The sequence below is a fragment of the Oncorhynchus gorbuscha genome, linkage group LG22 (assembly GCF_021184085.1).
Source record: "Oncorhynchus gorbuscha isolate QuinsamMale2020 ecotype Even-year linkage group LG22, OgorEven_v1.0, whole genome shotgun sequence".
In the NCBI taxonomy this organism is placed as follows: domain Eukaryota; kingdom Metazoa; phylum Chordata; class Actinopteri; order Salmoniformes; family Salmonidae; genus Oncorhynchus; species Oncorhynchus gorbuscha.
Window position 1 is genome coordinate 26,400,866 of NC_060194.1, and position 27,715 is coordinate 26,428,580.

Here is a 27,715-nt window from a genome sequence, read left to right on the forward strand (position 1 = left end):
ATTTCAGCGACAACAAGAACAATTAGGAGAAATCTGTCCTGTTGACATTCAAAATTCTGCTTTGTATTCTTGAAGTATTTTTTTTCTACATAAGGCAAATGTACATCATCAAACACATTGGACATACATCTAAGTCTGCAGTTGAGGCAAATGTACAGTCAAATGTTTTTTTTTGTGGTATTTATGGAATCTCCAACTAACCTTTGGGATAAAGGATTCTAAAATGGAGTTTTGGCTGGTAGTCTCTCAGTCTAAAATGACATTCAGGATTTCCCCAACAACAACAGCGTCACACGCTGACGACGTCATAATTACAGACAGTTTCAGACTGTGGCTGAGTAAGGGACAGTTCAACATTTGAGGTGTACTAAAAAAATGGCACCCCCCATCCTCAAAGTAAAAAAACATTTTTCACACAACACTCCCCTTGTATTGTAAAAAATAATTGCACACCGTCGCCCCTCATAGAATTAACTCTAAATAATGTTTGTGACCACAAATAACAATAACTATAGTGACCCTGTGTCTATAAATGTGACTTTTCCACTTCATCACGCTTTTGTGGCACAGTCGATGCTACGGGCCAGAAGGTTGAGAGTTCGCCGACCACCATGGACAGAGCTAACGCTCCCGGCCTGTTTCATTAGACCTACACCACAATCAGAGCAAGCTACAGACAATGATCAGCTAGGTGGAAATCAGATTTTCAAAATGTTGATGCCATATTTAAGCAATAATGCTCGAGGGGGTGTGTTATATGGCCAAAATACCACGGCTAAGGGCTATTCTTATGCACAACTCAATGCGGAATGCCTCAATACAGCCATTAGCCACGATATATTGGCCATATACCACAAACCCTGAGGTGCCTTATTGCTATTATAAACTGGTTACCAGCGTAATTAGAACAGTACCAATATTTTTTCTTGTCATACCCATGGTATAGTCTGATATACCACGACTTTCAGCCAATCAGCATTCAGGGCTCCAACCACCCGGTTTATAATTATATAAAATATATGCAACAAATGTTCCACCAACAGGTCTCTGTGCCAATGGACAACAACCAATAAGCAAATTATACGGACTTTGGCTGCTTCAACATCATGGTTTGAGTTTTCAACACCACAATCTGGACAGTTTGGATGCCTGAATAAAATGTTGGATAAATGTACGCATGTAGCCTACAGGAGACGTTTGAAGTAGCTTCATCCGATTCAAATATTGTGACTGGTTGTGTTTATGCCACACATAAAAGGTAATCCGTTTTAAAAGTTAAATTACAAATATTTAGGCTATATTGAAGTGTTAGGTTCTAGGTGTGCGAGGAATAGCTGCTCGGAGGCAGAGCATGCGTGACGCTTTCCTGAACAACTGGTCTCCCCTGCAATTCATCGGCAGGTCCTTAGTGTACAAGATAATTTTTTACGTGAATATACCTGGTAAAAGTAATGGTTAATGACCAACTCTAAAAAGGGGGCCCTTATAAAATAATTAATTAAAAAAATAATAATAATTTCCCCCAAAATATATTGAATATTTTCCCAAATTAAGTTCTCAGTAAAAAATTAATTGTGGGTTTAGATTAAAACAATTTAAAACTCAAAATGACAATAATAGTTCATTAAGAAACAACAAAATTGGATGTTCTGAGTCCATGTCAATGCTTAAAATCACATCAGAATATCTATTTTTTTTAGGTCTGGAAAAAACAAATAAATTGATCTTTGAGTGTAATTCCCCTTTAGTTCCACATCTGGCCCTTTAATTCCACAAGTGAGGAATGTGCCGTCTAATGTGGCGGTCTAGCGATGGTTCTGTACTGCTGCTACTCATTTCATGGCAAAGTTTATGAAGTTTAGGAAGGCAAAAAATGTTGTTTCCATGTTTCATGAGCTGAAATAAAAGATCCCAGATATTTTCCATACAAAAAAAAGCTTATGTCTCTAAAATGTTATGCACAAATTTGTTTACTTCCCTGTAAGTGAGCATTTCTCATTTGCAAAAATGATCTATCGACCTGACAGGTGTGGCATATCAAGGAGCTGATTCAACACCAATATCATTACATAGGTGCACCTTGTGCTGGGGATAATAAAAGGCAACTCTAAAATGTGCAGCTTTGTCACACAACACAATGCCACAGATGACTCAGGTTTTGAGGGAATGGGCAATTGGAATACTGACCGCAGGAATTTCCACCAGACCTGTTACCAGACAATTGAATGTTAATTTCTTTACCATAAGCCACTTCCAACATCATTTTAGAGAATTTTGCTGTACGTCCAAGAGGCCTTACAACTGAATGCCCCATGGTGGAGGTGGGTTATGGTATGGGCAGGCATAAGCTACGGATAACAAATACAATTGCATTTCATCAATGGCAATTTGAACGCACAAAGATACCATGACGAGATCCTGAGGCCCATTGTCATGCCATACATCCGCCGCCATCACCTCATGTTTCAGCATGATAATGCATGGCTCGTGTCGCAAGGATCTGTGCACAATTCCTGGAAGCTGATAATGTCCCAGTTCTTCCATGGCCTGCCTACTCACCAGACATGTCACTCACTGAGCATATTTGGGATTCTCTGGATCGAAGCGTACGACAGCGTGTTACAGTTCCCGGCAATACCCAGTAACCTTGCACAATCATTGAAGAGGATTGGGACAACATTCCACAGGCCACAATCAACAGCCTGATCAATGTGTGATGTGAAGGAGATGTCGCGCTGTTTGAGGTAAATGGTGGTCACACCAGATAATGACTAGTTATCTGATACACGCCCCTACTTTATTAAAAAAAAAATCTGTGACCAACAGATGCATATCTGTATTCTCATTCATGTCAAATCCATAGATTAGGGCCTAATGAATTCGTTAAAATTGACTGATTTTCTTATATGAACTGTAAACTCAGTCAAATCTTTGAAATGGTTGCATGTTGCATTTATATTTTTGTTCAGTTTAGACACAAATTATATACTTACTCATGACAAGACAGTTATCACATCAACTGGCTCCACATGAAGTGATAGACAAACGCGTGCATCACACAGACAGACCGGGGCAATATTGCTGGAAAATTAATTGGCAGATATTGTTTTACGTTTGGCTTTTTAGGCCTTTAGTGGCTAACCAGGGGTGGGATAATGCCAACGGTGCATTTATTAGATAGTAGCTGGGAAGCTGCGGTGTCTGATACTTGAGAGATTTGTTTATGACAGTTTGCAGTGGGCCATGTGAATATTGCATGTACTCTCAGAATTATTTGGCGAGCTACTCATAGGTGGGTTGCGAGCTACTCATAGGTGGTTTGCGAGCTACTCATAGGTGGGCTGCGAGCTACTCATAGGTGGTTTGCGAGCTACTCATAGGTGGTTTGCGAGCTACTCATAGGTGGGTTGCGAGCTACTCATAGGTGGTTTGCGAGCTACTCATAGGTGGGCTGCGAGCTACTCATAGGTGGGCTGCGAGCTACTCATAGGTGGTTTGCGAGCTACTCATAGGTGGTTTGCGAGCTACTCATAGGTGGGCTGTGAGCTACTCATAGGTGGGCTGCGAGCTACTCATAGGTGGGCTGCGAGCTACTCATAGGAGGGCTGCGAGCTACTCATAGGTGGGCTGCGAGCTACTCATAGGTGGGCTGCGAGCTACTCATAGGTGGGCTGCGAGCTACTCATAGGTGGGCTGCGAGCTACTCATATGTGGGCTGCGAGCTACTCATAGGTGGGTTGCGAGCTACTCATAGGTGGGCTGCGAGCTACTCATAGGTGGGCTGCGAGCTACTCATAGGTGGGCTGAGAGGTACTCAGAGCCAAATGGAATGAATGGAATGAAATATTATTCAAATGACATTTTTACTGCAGTTCACAGCCTAGAGTAAAATGTACTGAAAGCAATAATGTGTTCTAGGCTAGTCTAGGTATAATAATTGTAAGGTCCCTAAAACAAGATTTACAGTATAGGGGAGATTTTTGAGCTGCATGTCTCATGTCTTCACTGTTCTTTCATGCGCAATGACGCACCTGGTCTCTACACTTATATTGGTGCAGCTTTGAATGATATTGTGTGTGGTATGATCGCTAGTTATTGCAGATCTGAACAAACTATCCACCTACCACTATTGTCACTATGAAAGGTGGATAGAGGGCAGGATAGACAGTTAGACTGGTAGACTATATTGTCCTGTGGTATAGTTAGTATGTGGAGAAGTGCAGTGCATAATGGAACCTCCAAAACACCTTGATATAGGGGAGGTGCATGCAAGCAGATGATGGAATAAATCACATAGTAAAACCTGCAAATAGGGTGAATGTAAACCCAGGGGAAAAAAACGCATTACCCTCCCAGTAAATTTCGAACTGTCCCTAACCACTCATCACAGTCACCACAACCCTGTCCTGTTCTCTGGCTGTTCCCAGTAAGATGACACAAAAAAACTTGGCCCAAGCTCAAGCTGTTACCCTCCTGTCTGTCACTGGCAGTCTCCCGACAGAGCAGCTGAAATGTCTGATGCCTGACAGACCAGTTAGTGACCCCAGTCATGTGACATGGGTGTCTAGGGCTTCTTCCTCCATGAGGGAGGGGCCCACCTCCTTGTTCCACAGGTGGAGCCTTGGATCATGAAGACACCACCCCGTTGACAGCGCTGTTTTCTGAGATGGCACAATCCATTACGGGGAGGATACCTGAGTCTATTGGGGAGGAGATGGTGCAGTCCATTATTGTGGAAGCAGGGGCCGCCTCTGTGGTCTCAGAGTCTGTTATGTTGGGGAGAAGTGAGTCTATGAAAAACAGAGTTGTAGAGTCCAATGTAAGGGGTTGAACAATGTCTGTGATGGGGAGAGTGGTAGAGTCCACAGTGAGGGGGTGAACAGTGTCTATGACAGGGGGAGTGGAAGAGTCCACTGTTGTTGGGATATGAACTGAGTCAATGGGTGGAAGTGGTGGTGATAGGGGGGTGGGGTAATGAACAGGGGAATGAGCTACGACAAGGGAAGAGGGAGAGACAACAACATCCTTAACACATGAAGAGTCCAACTCTGGAGTATGGACAGAGTCTATGACAGGGGGAATGGTACAGTCTGAATTATGGGTAGGAGGAGGGGGGAGTTTGTCATCCACAGAGTCTATTAGAATGGGAATGATCGAATCTGTGGTGATGGGGTCAGTAGAATCAATAGGAGTGGTACAGTCGACCATGGGGGGAAGGGGAACAATGTCATTGATGACAGTAGGGGAGGGTGTTGGAGAAGGGGGGATAGGGACAATTACAGGGTGAGTGGTAGAGCCCAAGATACAAGGAGTTTCTATGACAGGGGGAATGGTAGAGTCCAATGTAGGGGTGTTTTTTATGACAGGGGGAGGGGTAGAGTCCAATGTGGAGGTAGAGGATGAATCAAGTACTGGTGGAGTGGTTGAGTCCAATGAAGAGATAGGATGGGTTTCAATAACAGGGGGAATGGTGTTGACCAAGATGGAGGTAGGGAGGTCTTCTGTATCAGTGGCAGTGGTAACGTCCTTAGTAGGGGAGGGGGATGAGGGGTATATCAGTAGAATCTCAATTAGGGGTATATCAGTAGAATCTTCAGTGGACTTCAGAAGGGAATTGGAGGGAGTGAGATCACTATTTCTAGGTTTGGAAGATAACAGGTGCTCTTTACTAGGCAGTACAACGCCTGCCTTATCTAGGGCCGCCATGGGAGTACCAGATGGGGGCGTAACGGATTTCCCATTGAGGTCTTTCTTAACCAGGGGCACAGTATCAGGATCAGGCTCAGGCTGGAATGATGTCAACTCTGTAGCGGGGGGCGGCAAAATAGCTATAAACGACGGTGCCGTGAGGTCAACGGCGGAAGATGCCGTGGAGTCCATCGTGAAGACGGTGGTGGCGGCCGCCTCGTGCAGTGGTGTGTCGTGGACCCGGGTGTAGTCCCTGCTGCTCTCTGACTGGGCCAGGAGGAGGCGCTGTTCGCCAGGCTTCTTGGGGGGCATCAGGGGTTGGCGGGTGTAACACTCCCCGTCGGCCAGGGTCTCGGGCAGGGGCTGGTAGCGCGTCTCTGGGAGGAGGAGAATGCAGATGATGCAGATGAGGGTGCAGCAGGCGAAGATGATGTGGTGGAGGAAGTAGCCCTTCTGATTGTGCAGCTCCATGATGGGGGCGGTCAGCATGCCGAAGCCAGCGCTGGCTAGTACCAGGCCCAAACCACCACCCCTACGGAGAGAGAGACAAGGAACGTCATGTCAGCCATCACTTCTGAAATCTACACATCTATACCAAATCTCACACCCACCCTTGCCCCCTACTCTCCTAGGCAGCTCTCGTATACATTTGAGGCGATACAGACCACCACCCCTACAAAGTGAGACATGGAACGTCAGCTAGGAAGTCACCATATCTGAAGCACGTGACTACTTCCGATTCCAAAACCGCCCCACTGTCTTTAAACCTGATCCATTCTTTAGAAAGGGTGTGCCCTGCAACCTCCGCTGTTTCCAGTGCAACGATCTGCTTAGTTACTGTCTGAATTTATTCAATTTCAAGGTTCTCTATGTTCACATTCAATGGCACATTCAAGCCCCTACTAGACTAATTTCCGTACGAAGACACACTTGGTGAGTATTGTGTTATTGACATATCCTATCAGCCATTTTATGGTCAGTACCGCAGAGAGTGCTGCAATACCATGATTAATCCGATACCACTGAGGAGTTTACCACATCAGTCACAGGGTTCATCAATAAGTGCGGCATAGACGACGTCGTCCCCACAGTAGCAATATGAACGTAACCAAAACAAAAACATTGATTACAGACAATATCTGCGCTGGGCTAAAGGCTAGAGCTACTCCTTACAAGGAACGGGACACGGACATGGACACATACAACAAAGCCTGCTGCAACCTCCGACGCAATATCAAACATGCAAAAGGACACCAACTCCGACGCTCGTCTTATGTGGCAGGTTTTGCAGACGATAACAGATTACGAAGGGAAACCCAGCCATGAGATGCCCAGTGATGCAGAACTATCAAACGAGCTAAATGCCTTTTATGCTCACTTCGAGAAATACAACACTGAGTCTTGCTTGAAAGCCCCTGTTACGGATGACTGTGTGATCTCGCTCTACATGGTCGATGTGAGTATGGGTGTTTTCACAGTTGGCACCTTTCAGACCATTTTTGTGAACTCAGTGCAGTTCACTTAATTTTTCTGTACAGTGTGAACACTCCAAAAGGAACTGAGACCTGTCAAAAGAGCCCCCAAAGCGAACCGAAATGAGACCATCTTGAGAGGTAGTCTGAATTCGGTCAGCTTGAAATACACATTTACGGTTCCCTTTTTTAGGGCAATGGTTTCGGTTCCCTTTTTTAGGGCAATGTGAACACAAAGCTTCCCAGGTTTGCATGTCATTATTGCCGCATTTAATTAAATAATTACTGAAATGGTTACCTGGTCTACCTACGCTGACCCTATCTTGCACTTACTCTATGCACACCCACAACACTATACATACACACTATATACAAACTCACACTACACTGACACGAAACCCACACACGTTCACATACATTACATACAAACACACATACGTGTATAACACACACACACAAACACACACACATACCGACACAACACACACACACACAAACACATACCGACACAACACACACACACACACACACAGACACAACACACACACACTTTTGCACTCATTATGCAGTGCCTTCAGAAAGTATTCATACCTATATGTCTTATTCTACATTTTGTTGTTACAGCCTGAATTCAAAATGGATCAAATTATTATTTTTTTGTCTCATACATCTACATACAATATCCCATAATGACAATGTGAAAACAAGTTTTTATAAATTTTCGCAAATGTATTGAAAATGAAATACTAAGATCTAATTTACATAAGAATTCACCCCCCAGAGTCAATATGTTTCAATCACCTTTGGCAGCGAATACAGCTGTGAGTCTTCTGGGTAAGTCCCTAAGAGCTATGCACACCTGGATAGTACAATATTTGCACATTATTATTATTATTATTTTAATTTTTTTAAGTCTGTCAAATTAGTTGTTGATCATTGATAGAGTGGCAGATTCAAGTCTTGCCATAGATTTTCAATTCGATTTAAGTCAAAACTGTAACTACGCAACTCAGGAACATTCAATGTTGCCCTAGTAAACAACTCTAGTGTATATTTGGCCTTGTGTTTTAGGTTATTGTCCTGCGGAAAGGTGAATTTGTCTTCCAGTGTCTGTTGGAAAGCAGACTGAATCAGGTTTTCCTCAGATTTTTTCTATGCTGTCACGTACTTGTGGAGAGACAGACCATGGCGCAGTGGATGTTGAGTTCCACATATTTATTATAAAGTGAAACTTAGCAAAAACAAAACAATAAATCAATAGACTAACGACTAACGAAATGTGACTACGTGGTGCACATGCACAAAACACAAAATAATATCCCACAAATGCAGGTGGGGAAACAACCTACCTAAATATGATACCCAATCAGAGGCAACGATAAACAGCTGCCTCTAATTGGGAAACATATTAGCACCCACATAGAAATATCTATACTAGATCACCCCCTAGTCACGCCTGACCTACTACACTATAGAGAACTAAGGGCTCTCTATGGTCAGGATGTGACAGTACCCCTCCCCCCTAAAGGTGCGGACTCCGGACGCAAAACCTGACACCAAATGGGGAGGGTAGGGGGGGTGATTAGTGTCAGTGGCGGCTCCAGTGCAGGTTGTAGCCCCCGCCCAGACCCCTGATCCGGCCATGGCGCCGGGATGAATGCCGTGCCTGGACTGGGCACCGGCGCAGAGGAAGGTTATAGCCTTGGAGCGGGACTGGACGCCGTGCCTGGACTGGGCACCGGCGCAGAGGAAGGCTCCGGCCTTGGAGCGGCACTGGACGCCGTGCCTGGCCTGGGCACCAGCACAGAGGGAAGCGCCTGCCATGGAGCTGGAATGGATGCCATGCCTGGATTGGGCACCGTGTCTGGACTGGGCACCGTGTCTGGACTGGGCACCGGTGCAGAGGAAGACTCCTGCCATGGAGCGGGAATGGACACCATGCCTGGACTGGGCACCGGCGCAGAGGAAGGCTCCTGCCCTGGATTGGGACTATGGACCGTCGCAGGAGGTTCTGGACTGTGGACCGTCGCAGGAGGTTCTGTACTGTGGACCGTCGCAGGAGGTTCCGTACTGTGGACCGTCGCAGGAGGTTCCGGTCTGTGGACCGTTGCAGGAGGTTCCAGTCTGTGGACCGTCGCAGGAGGTTCCGGACTGTGGACCGTCGTAGGAGGTTCCGGACTGTGAATCGTCGCTGGAAGCTCTGGACTGGGAACCGTCGGCGGAAGCTCTGGACTATGAACCATCACCAGAAGCTCTGGACTGTGAACCATCACCAGAAGCTCTGGACTGTGAACCATCACCAGAAGCTCTGGACTGTGACCCATCACCAGAAGCTCTGGACTGTGAACCGTCACCAGAAGCTCTGGACTATGAACCGTCACCAGAAGCTCTGGACTATGAACCGTCACCAGAAGCTCTGGACACCAGCTCTGGAAGAAGCTCTGAACAGTCGCCAGAAGCTCTGGACTATGAACCAGAAGCTCTCACCAGAAGCTCTGGACTATGAACCGTCACCAGAAGCTCTGGAACCGTCACCAGAAGCTCTGGACTATGAACCGTCAGAAGCTCTGGACTATGAAGAAGCTCTGGACTATGAACCGTCACCAGAAGCTCTGGACTATGAACCGTCACCAGAAGCTCTGGACTATGAAGCTCTGGACTATGAACCGTCACCAAAAGCTCTGGACTATGAACCGTCACCAGAAGCTCTGGACTGTGAACCGTCGCCAGAAGCTCTGGACTATGAACCGTCACCAGAAGCTCTGGACGATGAACCGTCACCAGAAGCTCTGGACTATGAACCGTCACCAGAAGCTCTGGACTATGAACCGTCACCAGAAGCTCTGGACTATGAACCGTCACCAGAAGCTCTGGACGATGAACCGTCACCAGAAGCTCTGGACTATGAACCGTCGCCAGAAGCTCTGGACTGTGAACCGTCACCAGAAGCTCTGGACTGTGAACCGTGCACAACATCTCTCTCATCTACGCATCAGATCCATATCAACCCACAAGGTGCAAAAACATAAGCACCAACCCTTGATAAATAGTACATCAACTATTGTAAAGGATTAATTGCATTAAGACATATTTGTGGAAAAGCTAGAAATGGTTTGTATAATTCTTCAAAGTCCAGAAAAAACACAAGACCTCCAGCCTATTTTCATTTCCCTTACAATAAAAACATTACAGTTGAATCCATTTGATCAACTTTATCTGTAGATTCAATTAGTAATACAGTTATACAGGAGTAATTAATAAAGTCCAGTTAAAGCTTATTTTGACAAAGTAGAACAAAACAGATAATACTATAAGCAGTCAGGTGCACAGGTGAAATCATTTGCTGTATTCCTAAACAAAAGCACCAGTACATGAACAATTGTAAAGGATACATTTCATATTTTAATTTGAAGATGATTAGGTTACTAGTTTTTACTTAGTAGACAGAGCATTCCTGCTGCACTAGTGGTCATGTGCTGAATGCATTGACAGTACGGATATTCTTGGAAAAAGTAACATTTGGAAATAGAGCTGCACCTCTTGAATTATGATAGTTATTTGACAAAGGTAAGTGGAATAGAAACTGCAGAATATGCTCTTCCTGATATTATATAGAAATAAATGTTTTACCTGCATGTGATTCTGAAGGAGGATTTGAAAAAGTGATGCTCCTTTCCATGCATTTGTAAATTACAAGTTACACCCCTCTCTGCTTGTACAATTTGACAATTGATAGGCCTAATATTGTCACTTGTCAATTTAATCTTGTCTATAGACTAATTCTTATTACACAAACTCATCATTACACTATTGTTGTTCTAAATAAAATCAACATCTTCACCCTCATCATTCAGTTAGGCCTAATTTAAATTTGATTGTGAAGTAATTCCATCTATCCAATGGTCATTCATTCAGTGGGGGATGGCATGATTTGCTTGCTGTATAGAGTCAATGAAATGTTTTGCATTATTTGAAAGGCCTACTGCAACATGTAGCATGTTTTAGTTTTCCTTTACAGCTTATTTTTTTTAAAGTACAACTTAAAAGAGAATGGTATCAAGGCGCGCGGCATAACACAAACTCATCATTACACTAGTGTCTTTCTAAATGAAATCAACCTCTTCACCCTCCTTATCATTCAGTTAGGCCTAATTTCAAATCAATTGTGAAGTATGGTACACACGTATTGCCCATCCATTTGTCATTCATTCAGTGAGGAGAGAGAGAGACGCATTAGTGCCTGGCTGGGTACCAACGTCCTATAGCACATTGTCTTGGTAGGTTAAGTTAGGAAAAAGTGTGGAAAAAAACAAATAAAAGGGCTCTAAATACTTTTGTCAAAATTCTGATATAATACAAACATTTAGGAAAAGTTAAGGAAATGGGCAGGACAGCAATGTTTTGGGGCAGATTTGATTTATTTACAAAATCAAACTTCAGTGGCCATTGGCCTATGGCGGTTCTAGTGTTAAACTTTTTTAAAGTCACCATTGGCCTCATGATGAAATCCCTGAGCGGTTTCCTTCCTCTCCGGCAACTGAGTTAGGAAGGACGTCTATCTTTGATGTGGGATATTCAATGTCGGATGTTATTACTCATCTACCAATACCCTTCTTTGGGTGGCATTGGAAAACCTCCCTGGTCTTTGTGGTTGAATCTGTGTTTGAAATTCACTGCTCGATTAAGAGACCTTACAGATAATTGTATGTGTGTGGTAAAAATACAAGGTAGTCATTCAAAAATCATGGTAACACTATTATTTTACACAGAGTCCATGAAACGTATTATGTGACATGTTAAAAACCTCTTAGGGATCCCTTCACCCCCATTCCAGCTCGGATACCATTAACGGGATTGATTTGACAACATCCAGTGAAATTGCAGCGCCAAATACAACAACAGAAATACTCACAATAAGAATTAATTAAACAAACAAGTGTTATACATCAAAATACAGCTTAACTTCTTGTTAATCCAGCCACAGTGTCAGATTTCAAAAAGGCTTTACGGCGAAAGCAGACCATGCGATTATCTGAGGACAGCACCCCGCATACAAACACAAGAAAATCCTATTTTAACCAGCCAGGTGCGACACAAAAATCAGAAATAACGATATTGTCACGCCTTGGTCTTATTATTTTCTTTAATTATTTGTTCAGGCCAGGGTGTGACATGGGGTTATTGTATTGTCGTATTGTTTTTTTTGTAGGCAACGGGATTGTGGTTGATTAGGGGTGTGTCTAGTATAGGCTTGGCTGCCTGAGGCGGTTCTCAATCAGAGTCAGGTGATTCTTGTTGTCTCTGATGGGGAACCGTATTTAGGTAGCCTGGGTTTCATTTTGTATTTCGTGGGTGATTGTTCCTGTCTCTGTGTAGTTTCACCAGATAGGCTGTAATTAGGTTTCACGTTCCGTTTTGTTGTTTGGTATTTGTATCAGTTATTTCATGTACCGCGATTAATTCATTAAAGACATGAGTAACCACCATGCTGCATTTCGGTCTGACTCTCTTTCAACAAACGAAGAACGCCGTTACAGAATCACCCACCACACACGGACCGAGCAGCGTGTTAACAGGCAGCGACAGCATGAGCAGCGAAGGGAGTACGTTATGGACAGCAGAAGTATGGAGTATACTACGTGGGAAGAAATAGACAGGTGGGCGGTCGACCCAGAGAGAGTGCCGGCGCCCGCCTGAGATTCGCTGGAGCAGTGCGAAGAGGGCTATAGGAGAATGGAGTCGAAGAGAAAGACACGGCAGCGACAGCATGAGCAGTGAAAGGAGAGGCAACAGAAGCAGCTGCAGTGGGAGAGGCTGCACCACTTGGAGAATTGGACATGGGAGAAAGAACTGGACGGAAAAGGACCCTGGGCTCAGCCTGGTGAATATCGCCGCCCCTAGGAGGAACTAGAGGCGGCTAAAGCGGAGAGGCGCTGGTATGAGGAGGTAGCACGGCGACGTGGATGGAAGCCCGGGAATCAGCCCCAAAAATGTATTGGGGGGAGGCTTACAGGGAGTATGGCTATGCCAGGTAGGAGACCTGCACAAACTCTCTGTGCTTACCGGGGGGCTAGAGAGACCGGGCAGGCACCGTGTTATGCTATGGAGCGCACAGTGTTTCCAGTGCGGGTGCATAGCCCGGTGCGGTTCATACCAGCCCTTCGTATTGGCCGGACTAGAGTGGGCATCGAGCCAGGTAAGGTTGGGCAGGCTCGGTGCTCAAGAGCTCCAGTGCATCTGCACGGTCCGGTCTATCCAGAGCCATCTCCACACACCAGTCCTCCGGTAGCAGCTCCCCACACCAGGCTTCCTGTGCGTGTCCTCGCTCCAGTATCACCAGTGCCAGCACCACGCATCAGGCCTACAGTCTGCCTCGCCTCTCCTGTGCTGTCGGAGTCTCCCGCCTGTTCAGCGCTATCAGAGCCTTCCTCCTCTACAGCGCTGCTGGAGTCTCCTGTCTGTTCAGCGCTATCAGAGCCTTCCTTCCCTCCTGCGCTGTCGGAGTCTCCCGCCTGTTCAGCGCTATCAGAGCCTTACTCCTCTACAGTGCTGCTGGAGTCTCCTGCCTGTTCAGCGCTATCAGAGCCTTTCTCCTCTCCTGCGCTGTCGGAGTCTCCCGCCTGTTCAGCGCTATCAGAGCCTTCCTCCTCTACAACGCTGCCGGAGCTTCCTGCCTCTTTGGAGCAGCCTGAGCTGTCAGTCTGCATGAAGCAGCCAGAGCTGCCAGTCTGCAAGGAGCTGCTAGTCTGCAAAGAGCAGTCAGAGCTATCAGTCTGTATGAAGCAGCCAGAGCTGTCAGTCTGCATGAAGCAGCCAGAGCTGTCAGTCTGTATGAAGCAGCCAGAGCTGTCAGTCTGTATGAAGCAGCCAGAGCTGTCAGTCTGTATGAAGCAGCCAGAGCTGTCAGTCAGCATGAAGCAGCCAGAGCTGTCAGTCTGCAAGGAGCTGTCAGTCTGCATGGAGCAGCCAGAGCTGTCAGTCGGCATAGAGCAGCTAGATCCGCCAGTCAGCCATGATCTTCTAGATCGGCCAGTCAACCAGATTCTTCCAGATCTACCAGTCAACCAGTCTCTTCCAGATCTGCCAGTCAACCAGTCTCTTCCAGATCTGCCAGTCAACCAGAATCTTCCAGATCTGCTAGTCAACCAGAATCTTCCAGATCCATCAGCCAGCCAGGATCTACCGGAGCCGGCTACCTACCTGAGCTTCATCTCAGTACTGGGCTTCCTCTCAGTACTGGGCTTTCTCTTAGTACTGGGCTTCCCCTCAGTTCCGGGCTGCCCCTCAGTCCCGGGCTGCCCCTCAGTCCCAGGCTGCCCCTCAGTTCTGGGCTGCCCCTCAGTTCCGGGCTGCCCCTCAGTTATAATTCATGCCTTACCTTTGAAGATCTTCTTATGTTGGCACGCCAAAATGTTCCAGAAACATCACAAATGGTCCTTTTGTTTGACAAAAGTCTTCTTTATATCCCCAAAATGTCCATTCAGAAATACACCAGTTTCAACTCGCCCAACATGCCTACGAAGTATCTAATAAGTTACCTGTAAACTTGGTCCAAACATTTCAAACAACTTTCCTAATCCAACTTTAGGTATCCTAAAACGTAAATAATCAATCAAATTTAAGACGGGATAAACTGTGTTCAATACCGGACAACAACAAAGTGAAGCACATTCCAGGTCGTGCGCGCCAAAAGACTTGAGTCCCTCTGAGTGACACATGGAAATAACAGGGCTACTTCTTAATTTCTCAAAAGAAAAACATCAACCAATTTCTAAAGACTGTTGACATATTCTGGAAGCCATAGGAACTGCAAGCAAATTCCTATTAAAAATAGCTTCCCATATAAATCTAATAGAAAACACATTGACCTCAAAACATTTTTTCCCTGGATGGATTGTGCTCAGAGTTTCGCCTGCCAAAACAGTTATGTTATACTCACAATCATTATTCAAACAGTTTTACAAACTTCAGAGTGCTTTCTATCCAAATCTACCAATAATATGCAAATCCTAGCTTCTGAGCCTGAGTAGCAGACAGTTTACTTTGGGCACGCTTTTCATCCGGACGTCAAAATACTGCCCCCTATCCTTAAAAATTTTAAGCACATTTGCACTCTTATGTAGGCTTGCCATAACAAACGGGTTGAACATTTATTGACTCAAGACATTTCAGCTTTTCATTTGTAATTTATTTGTAAAAATGTCTAAAATCATTATTCCACTTTGACATTATGGGGTATTATTTTGCGCAGGCCTGTGACACAAAATCTCAATTTAATCCATTTTGAATTAAGGCTGTTACACAACAAAATGTGGAACAACTCACAGGGTGTGAATACTTCCTGCTGCTACTCTGTTCTTTATTTTACTCTTATTATTACAATTATTAGTCACTTTACACGGCATTCATGTAAATATCTACCTCAATTACCTCATATCCCTGCACATTGATCTGGTACCGATACTCCCTGGATATAGCTTCATTCATGTGTTACTATTACTTGTAGTCGTTTAGTTTTTCACTCTGCATTGTTGGGAAGGGCTCGTAACCAAGCATTTCACGGTATAGACTACACCCGTTTTAATCAGTGCATGTGACAAATAAAATTTGATTTGATTTGTAAGAGAATCCTGCCAATGCAGGACCATCATTTCTCTCCTCTCTGGTCTGTGACTGGCCACCAGGGGGTGCTCCGCAGTCACTCGAGGAGGTACAGTGCACCATACCTTACATAATACAACACAGCATCATGAGATCCAAAGCTGTGTCGTAGTTTGTACAGAGAGGGAAAGGCTAATTCAAACAATATGTGGATATAGAACTACACCCGTACTATGTTATAGATGGGGGCATGTAAGTAGAGGTCCATGATCACACAATATTTTGAAATGGTGGGAGTGCTGTGCTAACAGCAGGGCTGTAACATCCTGGTGATATCCTAGCAGGTCAGAGCAACCTTAAGTCATTAACCTCTCTATTGCGATCAAAAGACTAAGACTATGTTATATTTGGATAATGAGCATCATAAAACACAGGGTATTTTCTTCTTCAATTCCAGATTTGTAGACAGTATACTTACATTTGCTTGACAGAGTGAATGTTCTGTAAAATGTTATAAACTGAACCAGACATTTTACTCAAGCCATCTCTGAATAAAAGGGGAATAAAATGAAACCCTGTTTTCAATTCCTATGAGGCCCTAAAACAAGGTTTCTCCTCAACCCTGGCTTGAACATATCCTCACAGCCCCTCTGAATCCTATCCCTCAACCCCCCTCAGTGGTATGCTCCAGTGGTTCGGTCCCAGTGTGTGGGTGGGCTCACCTGATGACGGTGGGGGTGATCTCAGCGCAGAAGAAGATGCTCAGGTTGCTGACAGCGTGGGAGGAGAACATGCCGATGATGGAAAAGGCGATGGAGAAGTTCTTATTAAGTGTATCCGAGCTCTCTGCACAGAAAGAAGACAAAACACGAGTCAGCCATTACACACGATTCAGCCTAAATTATTCAAATGACTCAGCCTAAATCATTAAAGTGAGATTAGTGTATATGAGCACTCTGCTTAGAAAGCAAACAAATATAACCATTATTCAGCCAATATACAGAGAGAATGTAGAAAGGTGAGATAAGCTCAAAGGAAAATTCTATATCTAACCCTGATAGATGAATGACTCTCTTAAGAGAATTCTCATTGCACTGAGCTAGAAAAGTACCTATGCTTTCTCCTAAGAGTAGGGTGTTGTTGAAGGATGATCTTAATACTTCAACAACACATTTCCTGCCATCTTGACATAAATCTATGGGTTTATAAATAACATATGTAGATGGTTACATCATTCCCATGACGTGTATACAGTATATGAGGCATGTTTAAATTGCATCACCCGAGGCTGGTCTCAAGTCAGTTTGGTGTCTAAATTTAAGATGTTTCAGTTGCCCAAAGAGGATAATCTCTGGCTGGTCTCGGATCGGTTTGGTGTCTAAATTTAAAATGTTTAAGTTGCCCAAAGAGGATCATCCGAGGCTGGTCAGTTTGCTGCTCCTCTCTAATCCTCTGGCTGTCTGACAACAGGCCAGGCCCAGTTTGCTTCCAGGTGGAAGATTAGGGATAGAGAGAATGGAGAGACCATAAGAGAGATAAATACACAGGGGAAGAAGAGGGCTAGAGGTTCGTTAGGATCAATGAGACAACGGAGGATCATGGAGTAGAACACAGACAGGAAGACTGGTAATTCCACCTCTAATGAAAAATATAATTAAGAAGAAGTTACTCTTTTTTGAATACAGGAAGACCAAGTCAGATAAAAAGCAGCTCAGATGAATGATGGTGATACGGCATAATGTATTTCATACCAGGTATAATGTGTACTAGCCTCTAAGGTTGTACAACTGCTGGTTTCATGTGTCTGTTGTGGCGTTTCACTGTGAAGGACAAGCAAGCTGGATCTGAATGTGTATTTATGCAGTAAACAGAACGCAGCTAGCTAGTCCTTGAGATATTTACTTATTCACTGATGCCTACAGACGTACTGAGCCAGTCACATGGTGCCTCTGAACTGTCACTCGTCGTAGTTGTCAAACAGAAAACGCACGTCACGGTTTGGGCTATCGCGACCTGACTGAACTCTGCAATGAGTTTGTGTTTTTAGAGAGTGGGTGGGAAAGAGAGTGGGAGTGATTGGGAGGAAGGGAGAGCGAGGAAAAGTCACAGTATTTAGGTTGAGGTGAAAAATCAACCTTTGCCTGGAACCACCAGCATTGTGCAACAAACTCATTGTGACATTTAAAGCCCTGATTTTTAGTTGGTTTATAATGCTGACATTTTCTTAGTGTTCTTCAATCTCATACAGATGTCAGTTCCTCCAATCTTATGTCTAATCGAACAAATCATGCCGAGGACATCTGCTTCTATCATAATGTGTTTCTAACTGCTTGAACCACATTTAGGATGGTAAATTGGTTATCAATTTACTGCAGAATTCTCCCATCTGCCCAGGACCTTCTTGGTTCTTTATCAAGCAGTTAAAGTATTTCCAGTAAGCTGAATATAATTCGGTAAACATGATAAACAGTTATGAGCCAGAATGATGGGGTATTGATTAGTTCAGATTCTAGGGCAGAGCAACAGCAACAAGGGCAACATTGGCTGAGTTCCCACTAGAATGAATAGGAGACAAACCGATGGTTGTACTGTACCTATGTTCAGATGGACACTGTATTTCCCCAGCACTACAGGAGCCAAGGGAGAGAGAGGGAAACATACACAGGTTAATATGGAATCAAATGATCATCTAACACATCACACAGAGCATAGTCGACACAAAAAGGAGACACAGCCATGCAGTACCACAAGTGAATTTTCCAGTCACAAAACACACACTAGTTACACCACAGCAATAACAACACAAGATGTGTGCGCTCGCCGTGTGTATGTGTTTGACCTTGATGTGTACCTGTAGTTGTAGGTTAAACATTTGTTCACGCAACGTATAAGTGACTCTTTTAAAAAAGAATAAATACTCTGACAGATTTCAGACAATCATTTGTCCTTGTCACACAGTAACACCACATCACATAGACCTACATTTAAACCCCACTCCAAGACAACTATAGCTAACTACAAAGGCTGTTTCACCTCTGCCTATTCACATTCATAATAAAACTAGATACAACTAGATACGATCCACATATACCAGCTGGCTAGTGACGGTGAGACATTTTAGCGGGGAGACATGGCATGATATGCCACATGTAATCTAAGGTCAGATATCTCGTGCTACTCTCACAACGAGATATAATGAAACTGTGCCGTAGAGGTCAAGGTACGGCTTTGTGCCGTATAGGTCAAGGTATGGCTTTATGCCGTAGACGTCTTGGTATGGCTTTGTGCCATAGAGGTCAAGGTATGGCTTTGTGCCGTAGAGGTCAAGGTATGGCTTTGTGCCGTAGAGGTTAAGGTGAGCAGCTAGAATGCACAGACTGTATGATAATTTGTGTGTGAGTGCTTGCAGTGTATGTGTGAGTGTGTGTATGTTTGTGTGTGTGTGCATGTGCATGCCTGTGTGTTTGTATATTTGTGTGTGTGTGTGTGTGTGTGTGTGTGTGTGTGTGTGTGTGTGTGTGTGTGTGTGTGTGTGTGTGTGTGTGTGTGTGTGTGTGTGTGTGTGTGTGTGTGTGTGTGTGTGTGTGTGTGTGTGTGTGTGTGTGTGTGTGTGTGTGTGTGTGTGTGTGTGTGCAAGCAAGTTTGTGACAGCGTGTGTACTATACTGTATGTGTATAACACTGTAGGCTACCCACAGTTGAGCAGGCCAAGCTGCAGCAATGATGCCAGTGCAGTGATGATCATGAACATGAGCAGGCCTCCCCTCCTCCCCATCAGGCCCACCGCCGGGCACAGTGCCATGCATGAAGCCACGGCGATGCCCGCCATGGTGTAGTAGTCAGCGTAGAAGTTGTGGAACATGGTGGACTCGTGGGTCTCGTGGTGGTCCATCATACTGCGGGCAAAGCAGTGGTGGATGCCATAGCCAGTCAGTCTGGATAGAGGGAGAGAGAGGGAGGGGAGAGAATGAGGAGAGAGAGAATGAAGATAAGAGAGAAAGGGGGGAGATGGTGCAAGAGGGAAAAAGGAGTGAGGAGATGAAAGAGTGTACAGAGAGGACAGAAAGATAGAGAGGGATATGGGAAGAGGGTAAAGAAAAATGATATGAGTCCAGACAGAGTGAGGGAGAAGAAAGAGGAGGAAAATGAATCTCTCCTCTCGTCTCCTCCGAAACAAAGCCAAAAGCACGCACATACACCCTCTCCTGCTCATCTCCAGTTCTCTCATAAGAACACAGCTCATGTAAAATTCATGGTCAGACTAGATTCAGGGGCACCGTGCACTGAAATAGCCAGGGCTGTGTCTGTCTGCATGTCTATAAATTACTGGGATAGGTGAGTGAGAAGGTGAAGCTTTATTCTTTAGGCCATCTGGCAGACATACAGACAGATGGATAGACAAACAGACGGACGAACGGACAGAGAGAGACAGACCTGCTAACAGCACAGACATACAGGCAGACCAACAGACTGGTCAGGGCACTGAAATAGCTAATAGCCTGTCTATAATGACTGGTGAGTGAGGGAAGTGGTGAATCTTTATTCTGAAGGCAGATAGATAGACAGATGAATGGCTGGATGGACAAACATACATGCCTGCTAACAGCACAGACAGACAGAGACAGAGAGACGGATGGACGGACGGACAGGCCTGCCAACAGCACAGAGGGCCACTGCTGGTCGATGCGGCATCGAGCAGACAGGTCCATAGTCCCATCATCACGGAACACCGGCCACTGCATTTAACACCCAGAGGTGTCTTACTGGCAGCTGCATCATGGACACACGCACACGCACACACAGACACACACCGCCACACACACAAAGAACATACTTACGAGTTCACACAGAGGACCACAATGTTTTTCCACAGGTTCCTTGTCCCCACCATCTTTACGATACAGGTCTTTTTGGGTTTCTTGTGAAGAGCGTTCTGCAGCTCTGAAACAATGAAAATAAGTCACAAAGGGCTTTATACCAGGTTGTACAGTCAACCACAGGGCATCATCTAATTCCACATGATGGGGGTAGGTGACGGAAGGACAATTTCAGCTGCACACTATGTGATTCATACCAACACATTTCATCATGTGACTTATCTCTTCCTGTTAGGAGACAGGTATGACGGGGGAAGGAGTGGGTGACTAGGGGAAAAGAAGACGAGTGAATGAATGGAAAAATGAAAGAGGACAACGCCCCAGCGAAGCACGGATCACGACATGGAGCACGGATGTTTTGAAATATAATGGGTTGCTATGGAAACAAACCTCCACTTTCTGCATGTACACACACGTATGCATGTGCACATTCCAAGTTTATCGCTCTATAAAATAATGGAGCTTTGAAGTCATCCTCTGGCCTAGCGGCATAGCCATAATCCCTCATCTATGATTGGCTCTTAAACGAGAGGCTCTTTTCAGTGGCTAGTTATGTTACAAGGCTACATAACACACACACACACACACACACAAACACACACACACACAACTGCACTGCCCTCAACCGCAGGTCATCTACAGAGGGTGGTGCGGACGGCCCAATACATCATATTTGTACTGCATTGTCGAGGGAGCTCGCAAGTAAGCATTTCGCTGCACCGTTTATACCAGCAGTAAACTGGGTAAGTGACGAATAAACTTTAATTTGATTTGACAAACACCCGGAGGCTGCTTCTGGTTTTATTGTGAAGTGTTTACAGCTAAGAGAGCCAGGTGCACCATGGAAAGATGACACGAGCATAGCTCTTCCACTACAGAGACAAAGAACGCTCTAGCTAGCTACACCCATAGATGCAGATGACAAGAGGAGGACAGAGAGCTGTGTGTGCAGGAGAGGAGAGGACGAATGGGACGACCCGGCTGACAGACACACTCTCTCATCAGCACACACTGCTCTAAAGGATCTCTGGAGGCTAAGAAAATTGTTGATTTCACATTAAACAACTCTGTTTTACGATGTATTCACACTGTCACTCTGAGTAGCACAGTAACAGAAGAATTTGTAACTGGTTATGATTTTCCTCTGCCATATCATACCTGACAAGAAGACCTCCCAGGTAAAAGGGCACAGCTACAGTTAACTGCCAAAATAAAGGAAACATTTGAGTAAATGAGGTTTCTGGCGGATCTGCTATGGTGTCGGGTGCCTTTTCCTGGCATGGTTTAGATCCACACAACCCTTAGAGGGCAAGGGAAACGGCAATAAATACACAGCCATTCTGAGTGATCACCTTCAACCTATGGTGAATCATTTCGTTCCCGATGGGAGTGGTCTCTTCCAGGTCGACAATGCCACCATCCACTAGGCACGAGTGCTCACTGAATGAGACAGCGTTTCCCACCACCATCAAAACACCAAATGATGGAATTTCTAATGGAAGATCCCTCCAATAGGTTCCAGACACTTGTAGAATCTATGACAAGGCACATTGAAGCTGTTCTGACGGCTCGTGGTGGCCCAGCGACCTAATTAAGACACTTTATGTTGGTGTTTCTTTATTTTTATTACATGGGACAGAGAGAATATTTTACAGTTTTATAGTTAGTTTCCTGCAAATCTACACATGTTGTAATGGGGCTGAGAGAAATATGGAAGCTTCAAAGCAAATTTTCTGCAATTCTACACATTCTGCCATGGGGCTGAGAGACATTTCAGTTTTGAAGCTAATTTCCTTAAATTATACATATTTTGCCATGGCTCATGCCTTGTTCTTATGTTATCTGAGAGACTCAAACATTACACAAATTCAGTATTATTAGACACTTGAGAATTGTTTGTTTCTTTGGACAGTTTCGTGAGAATGGCCCAACTATGTTGTTGACAGAGGTTATACTATACACATTTAGTTAACATAGTTAAGTTATTCTCACGAAACTGTCCAAATAAACAATTCTCAAGTGTCATTTTTCACAAAATGTTCTCTTGAATCACTGATATTAGGATCTGTACTTATCTATTTTGTATTTATTATAGTTTTTGTTATTATACATTTGACCAACATTTTTTCAAAAGTATCGTTACCGTCAAAGTACAAAAATGTAATAAACAAATTGTCACAACTTCTCCCGAATTTGGTTCCTCTCCTTGTTCGGCCGACGGAATTGTTTATTGTAAGTGCATGTGCACATTTATTCTGGTGTGCCACGGGTTTTGTACCCATTGATTGTTTGTTCTAATTTCCGGTGTTTTTTTGTTATTAAGCTGCTCCGTTGTAAACACAGTTTTTGCTCTCCTGCGCCTGACTTCTCTGTCGCCAGCACGCACCCCTTACAGAATTCTGGACCAACTTATGGAGTCAGCAGGAGCAGGAACCCCGGGTATAGGGGTGGAGGAGCGCGTCCGGGAGCACGCAGCAATGCTCCACCATCTTGGCACCGCCATGGACCACTTTGTCCAGACAATGTTGCAGCTAGAATTATACCTGGCAACCGTCCACCCAGCTCCTTCGGGCCGTGAGAGAGTGTCCGTCCTCGTCTCGTGCCTCACCGGGAAAGCCCTGGAGTGGGCCAACGCCGTGTGGGGAGAGGGAGATGCGGCGTTGTAACAGTTTGAGGAGTTCACCGGCCGCTTCCGGACAGACTTCGACCACCCGCCCGAGGGTTGAGCTGCGGGTGAACGCCTCTTCCATCTGACACAGGGGACGAGGAGCGCCGAGGTATTTGCCATGGAGTTTCGGACCCTGGCTTCCGGCGCGGGATGGAACGACATTGACCATTATCGCTGCAGTCTGTGCAAGGACGTCAGTCGGGAGTTGGCCTGCACGGACACCACCCTCACATTCGACCAGCTGGTGGACCTGTCCATCCGGCTGGACATACTGCTGGCTACACATGGACGTTCAGATCGGAGTCTGTTGGTTCCATCCCCCCGCACCTCCTCTCCGATACCAATGGAGCTGGGAGGGAGACCGGAGGGGTTTCCAGCTCGTGCACCATATGAGGGCACGGTTGGTGCCGGGTTGGTTCCTCTGGGTATCGGGGCAGCAGGCGGGGCGCTTTGGCGTCACCCCAGATGAGCCGACACCATTCTCACCCAGAGCCGTCTGTTGTACATATGTTTTTGTATGTCACTTTCCTGAGTTTTCTCCGCATTCCCAGCATAAGGCGCTTGTCAATTCAGGCGCGGCTGGGAATTTTATTGATAGATTGTTCGCCCATAGTTTAGGAATCCCCATTCTTTCCGTGGCTGTGCCCTTCAGGGTTGATTAGGGAGGGCCAGGGTTGATTAGAGAGGCCACCGCTCCTCTGGGTATGGTGACGCCGGGGAGTCACAAGGAGAGAATTAGTCTCTTCCTCATAGACTCTCCTGCGTTTCCCGTGGTGCTAGGCCTACCCTGGCTAGCTTTTCATGACCCCACTGTTTCATGGCAATGGAGGGCTCTCACGGGGTGGTCGTGAGAGTGCACAGGGAGGTGTTTAGGGGTTTCTGTTGGTGTTACCACGGTGGAAAGTCCAGACCACGTCTCCACCGTGCGCATTCCCCCTGAATATGCCGATTTGGCTCTCGCCTTCTGTAAGAAGTCGACTCAATTACCACCCCATCGACAGGGGGATTGTGTGATAAATCTCCTGGTAGACTCCACACTTCCCAGGAGTCACGTGTATCCTCTGTCACAAGGGGAGACAGTGGCTATGGAAACACATGTCTCCAAATCCCTGCGTCAGGGGTACATTCGGTCCTCTACATCACCCGCCTCCTCGAGTTTCATTTTTGTGAAGAAGAAGGATGGAGGTCTGCACCCGTGTATTGACTATCGAACTCTAAATCAGATCATGGTGAGGTATAGTTACCCCCTACCTCTCATCGCCACAGCGATTGAGTCAATGCACGGGGCGCGCTTATTCACCAAACTAGATCTCAGGAGCGCTTACAACCTGGTGCGTATCCGGGAGGGAAACGAGTGGACGATGGCATTCCGTATCACCTCAGGGCATAATGAGTACCTCGTCATGCCGTACGGGTTGATGAATGCTCCATTAGTCTTCCAAGCCTTTGTAGACGATATTTCCAGGGACGTGCACAGGCAGGGTGTAGAGGAGTATATTGATGACATTCTGATATACTCCGCCTCACGCGCCGAGCATGTATCCCTGGTGCGCAGGGTGCTTGGACGATTGTTGGAACATGACCTGTACGTCAAGGCTGAGAAGTGCATGTTTTCCAGCAGTCCGTCTGCTTTCTAGGGTGCCGCATTTCCAACTCAGGGGTGGAGATGAAGAGTGACCGCATTGTAGCTGTGCGTATTTGGCCGACTCCCATCCGGTAAAGGAGGTGCAGCGGTTTCTTGGGTTTGCCAATTACTATCGGAGGTTTATCCGGGGTTTTGGTCAGGTAGCGGCTCCCATTACGTCACTGCTGAAGGGGGGCCCGGTAAGTTTGCAGTGGTCGGCTGAGGCAGACAGGGCTTTTGGTCACCTGAGGGCTCTGTTTACGTCGGCTCCCGTGCTGGCCCATCCGGATCCCTCTTTTGTGTTCATAGTGGAGGTGGATGCGCCCGAGGCTGGGTTAGGAGCTGTGCTCTCTCAGTGCTCGGGTACGCCACCGAAGCTCCGCCCCTGTGCCTTCTTCTTGAAGAAGCTCAGCCGTTGGCTGTCGTAAGGGCTCTGAGGTCGTGGAGACATTGGCTTGAGGGGGTTAAACACCCTTTTCTCATCTGGACTGACCACCGCAATCTGGAGTACATCCGGGCAGCGAGGAGACTGAACCCTCGCCAGGAAAGGTGGGCCATGTTTTTCACCTGTTTTGTGTTCACCCTTTCCTACAGACCAGGCTCCCAGAACGTGAAGGCAGACGCATTGTCCCGGCTGTATGACACAGAGGATCGGCCCGTATCCCACTCCCATACTCCCCACCTCCTGCCTGGTGGCGCCGGTAGTGTGGGAGCTGGACACGGACATTGAGCAGGCGTTACGTGCAGAGCCCACTCCCGTCCAGTGTCCTGCTGGGTGTCTGTACGTCCCGTCTGCTGTCAGTGACCGGTTGATCTATTGGGCCCACACGTCACCCTCCTCTGGTCATCCTGGGATAGGTCAGACAGTGCGCTGTTTGAGCGGGAGGTACTGGTGGCCTACCTTAGCTAAGGACGTGATGGTTTATGTTTCCTCCTGCTTGGTGTGCGCCCAGTGTAAGTCTCAAAGGCACCATCCCAGAGGGAAGCTACACCCCTTACCCATTCCACAGCGGCCTTGGTCGCACCTGTCGTGGGTCTTCTTACCGATCTCCCCCCTCACAGGGTAACACCGCAATCCCGTCGTTGTGGATCGGTTCTCTAAGTTCTGTCGTCTCCTCCCTCTGCCCAGTCTCCCTACGGCCCTACAGACTGCGGAGGCCTTGTTTACGCACGTCTTCCGGCACTACTGGGTGCCTGAGGATATAGTGTCTGATCGAGGTCTCCAGTTCACGTCTAGGGTCTGGAAGGCGTTCATGGAACGTCTGGAGGTCTCGATCAGCCTTACTTCAGGGTTTCACCCCGAGGGTAATGGGCAGGTGGAGAGAGTAAACCAGGATGTGGGCAGGTTTCTGCGGTCTTATTGCCAGGACTAGCCAGGGGGAGTGGGCAGAGTTTGTGCCCTGGGCCGAGATGGCACAGAACTCGCTTCGCCACTCCTCCACTAACCTCTCTCCCTTCCAGTGCGTACTGTGGTACCAGCCGGTTCTGGCGCCTTGGCATCAGAGTCAGACCGAGGCTCCTGCGGTGGATGACTGGTTCAGGCACACGGAGGAGGCACGGGAAGCTACTCGTGTTCACCTTCAGCGGGCCGTGCTGCGCCAAAAAAAGAACGCAGACCGTCACCGCAGTGAGGCCCCGGTGTTCGCACTGGCTCTCGAACTGAAACCTGCCCCTTCGCCTGCTCTGCCGGAAGCTGGGTCCGCGGTTTGTGGGGCCATTTAAAGTCCTGAGGAGAGTGAACGAGGTTTGCTATAGGTTACAGCTTTACCCCGATTACCGTATTAACCCCTTGTTCCATGTGTCTCTCCTCAGGCCGGTGATGGCTGGCCCGCTCCAGGAGTCTGGTGTGGGAGGTTCCTCCGCCCCCTCTGGACATCGAGGGGGCCCCGGTGTACACCGTTCGCACCATACTGGATTCGATGCGTCGGGTGAGGGGCCTTCAGTATCTCGTGGAGTGGTATGGATACGGTCCGAAATTATAAAACTATTATCAAATTTAATCAGACTTTTCCCAATTTGAGCTCTTTAGCAGTTTTGGTAATGAGAAGGCCAAGTGCGGTAAAGGGGGTGTTGGAGAATAAGAACCTCATTCTGAAGGCATATAAGCAAATACATTAACTTGACTTGTGCTCATCTAAGGACTTATCCTCTAGATGATGCATCATTAGTGAATAAAACTTTATTTAAAAACTGAAGCTTTAAAAAAAAAAACTTTTACAGGAACTTGAAAAAGTGTCACGGTAATGAGATGTCCACAGACACTGTATGTACGTAATATATATTATAGTTTACTGTAAACTTTAATTAGTATACCATTCTTATGATTTATGGACAAGCCTTTTTCTCTCATTTTTTTATGACCTGATAATTGTATCTGGACACACTTTGGTAATGAGGATTTACAGTGAAAATGTAGAAAATTCAAGCGGAAATGTAAAGTGTATTTAAAATAAGACACGTTCCCAAAAACTAGACATCTTAGTCCTCAGAATGATGCATCATGCTTTTGTAACTCAATTTGCTACAGACATTTTAAAACTGATTTCATGAGAAGCATCCAGTCATCTCTTGTCCAAACTGCAGGAATCTGGCCTGGCTATACTTATCCATTATCCAGACACTAAGGTAGAGGTCAAAGGGATTGACCTGGTCCCATCTGTTGTCTATGAGCGATGCCTCTCCCTTTCTCCTTCTGCCCCGCTCCCTCTAAAGGCCCTAATAAACCATGTTGGAGAAACGACTCTGAAAATATAGTTTACCAAGCTAACAATACTTCACACTGGAAG

General features: G+C 46.1%; 1 protein-coding gene across 1 annotated transcript in view; it reads right to left on the reverse strand.

Moving 5' to 3' along the window:
- Nucleotides 1–2,446: 2,446 nt before the first annotated feature.
- Nucleotides 2,447–27,715, reverse strand: part of LOC124009280 (solute carrier family 22 member 23-like) — a 79,339-nt gene continuing 54,070 nt past the window's right edge. Inside the window, exons 6-10 of the mRNA XM_046320912.1 lie at nt 20,599–20,701; nt 19,457–19,695; nt 18,356–18,388; nt 16,484–16,607; nt 2,447–6,220 (exon numbers count right to left, since the gene is read on the reverse strand). Coding sequence (XP_046176868.1) covers nt 4,627–6,220; nt 16,484–16,607; nt 18,356–18,388; nt 19,457–19,695; nt 20,599–20,701 — 2,093 coding nt within the window. The 3' untranslated portion in view covers nt 2,447–4,626. The remainder of the gene's footprint in view (nt 6,221–16,483; nt 16,608–18,355; nt 18,389–19,456; nt 19,696–20,598; nt 20,702–27,715) is intronic.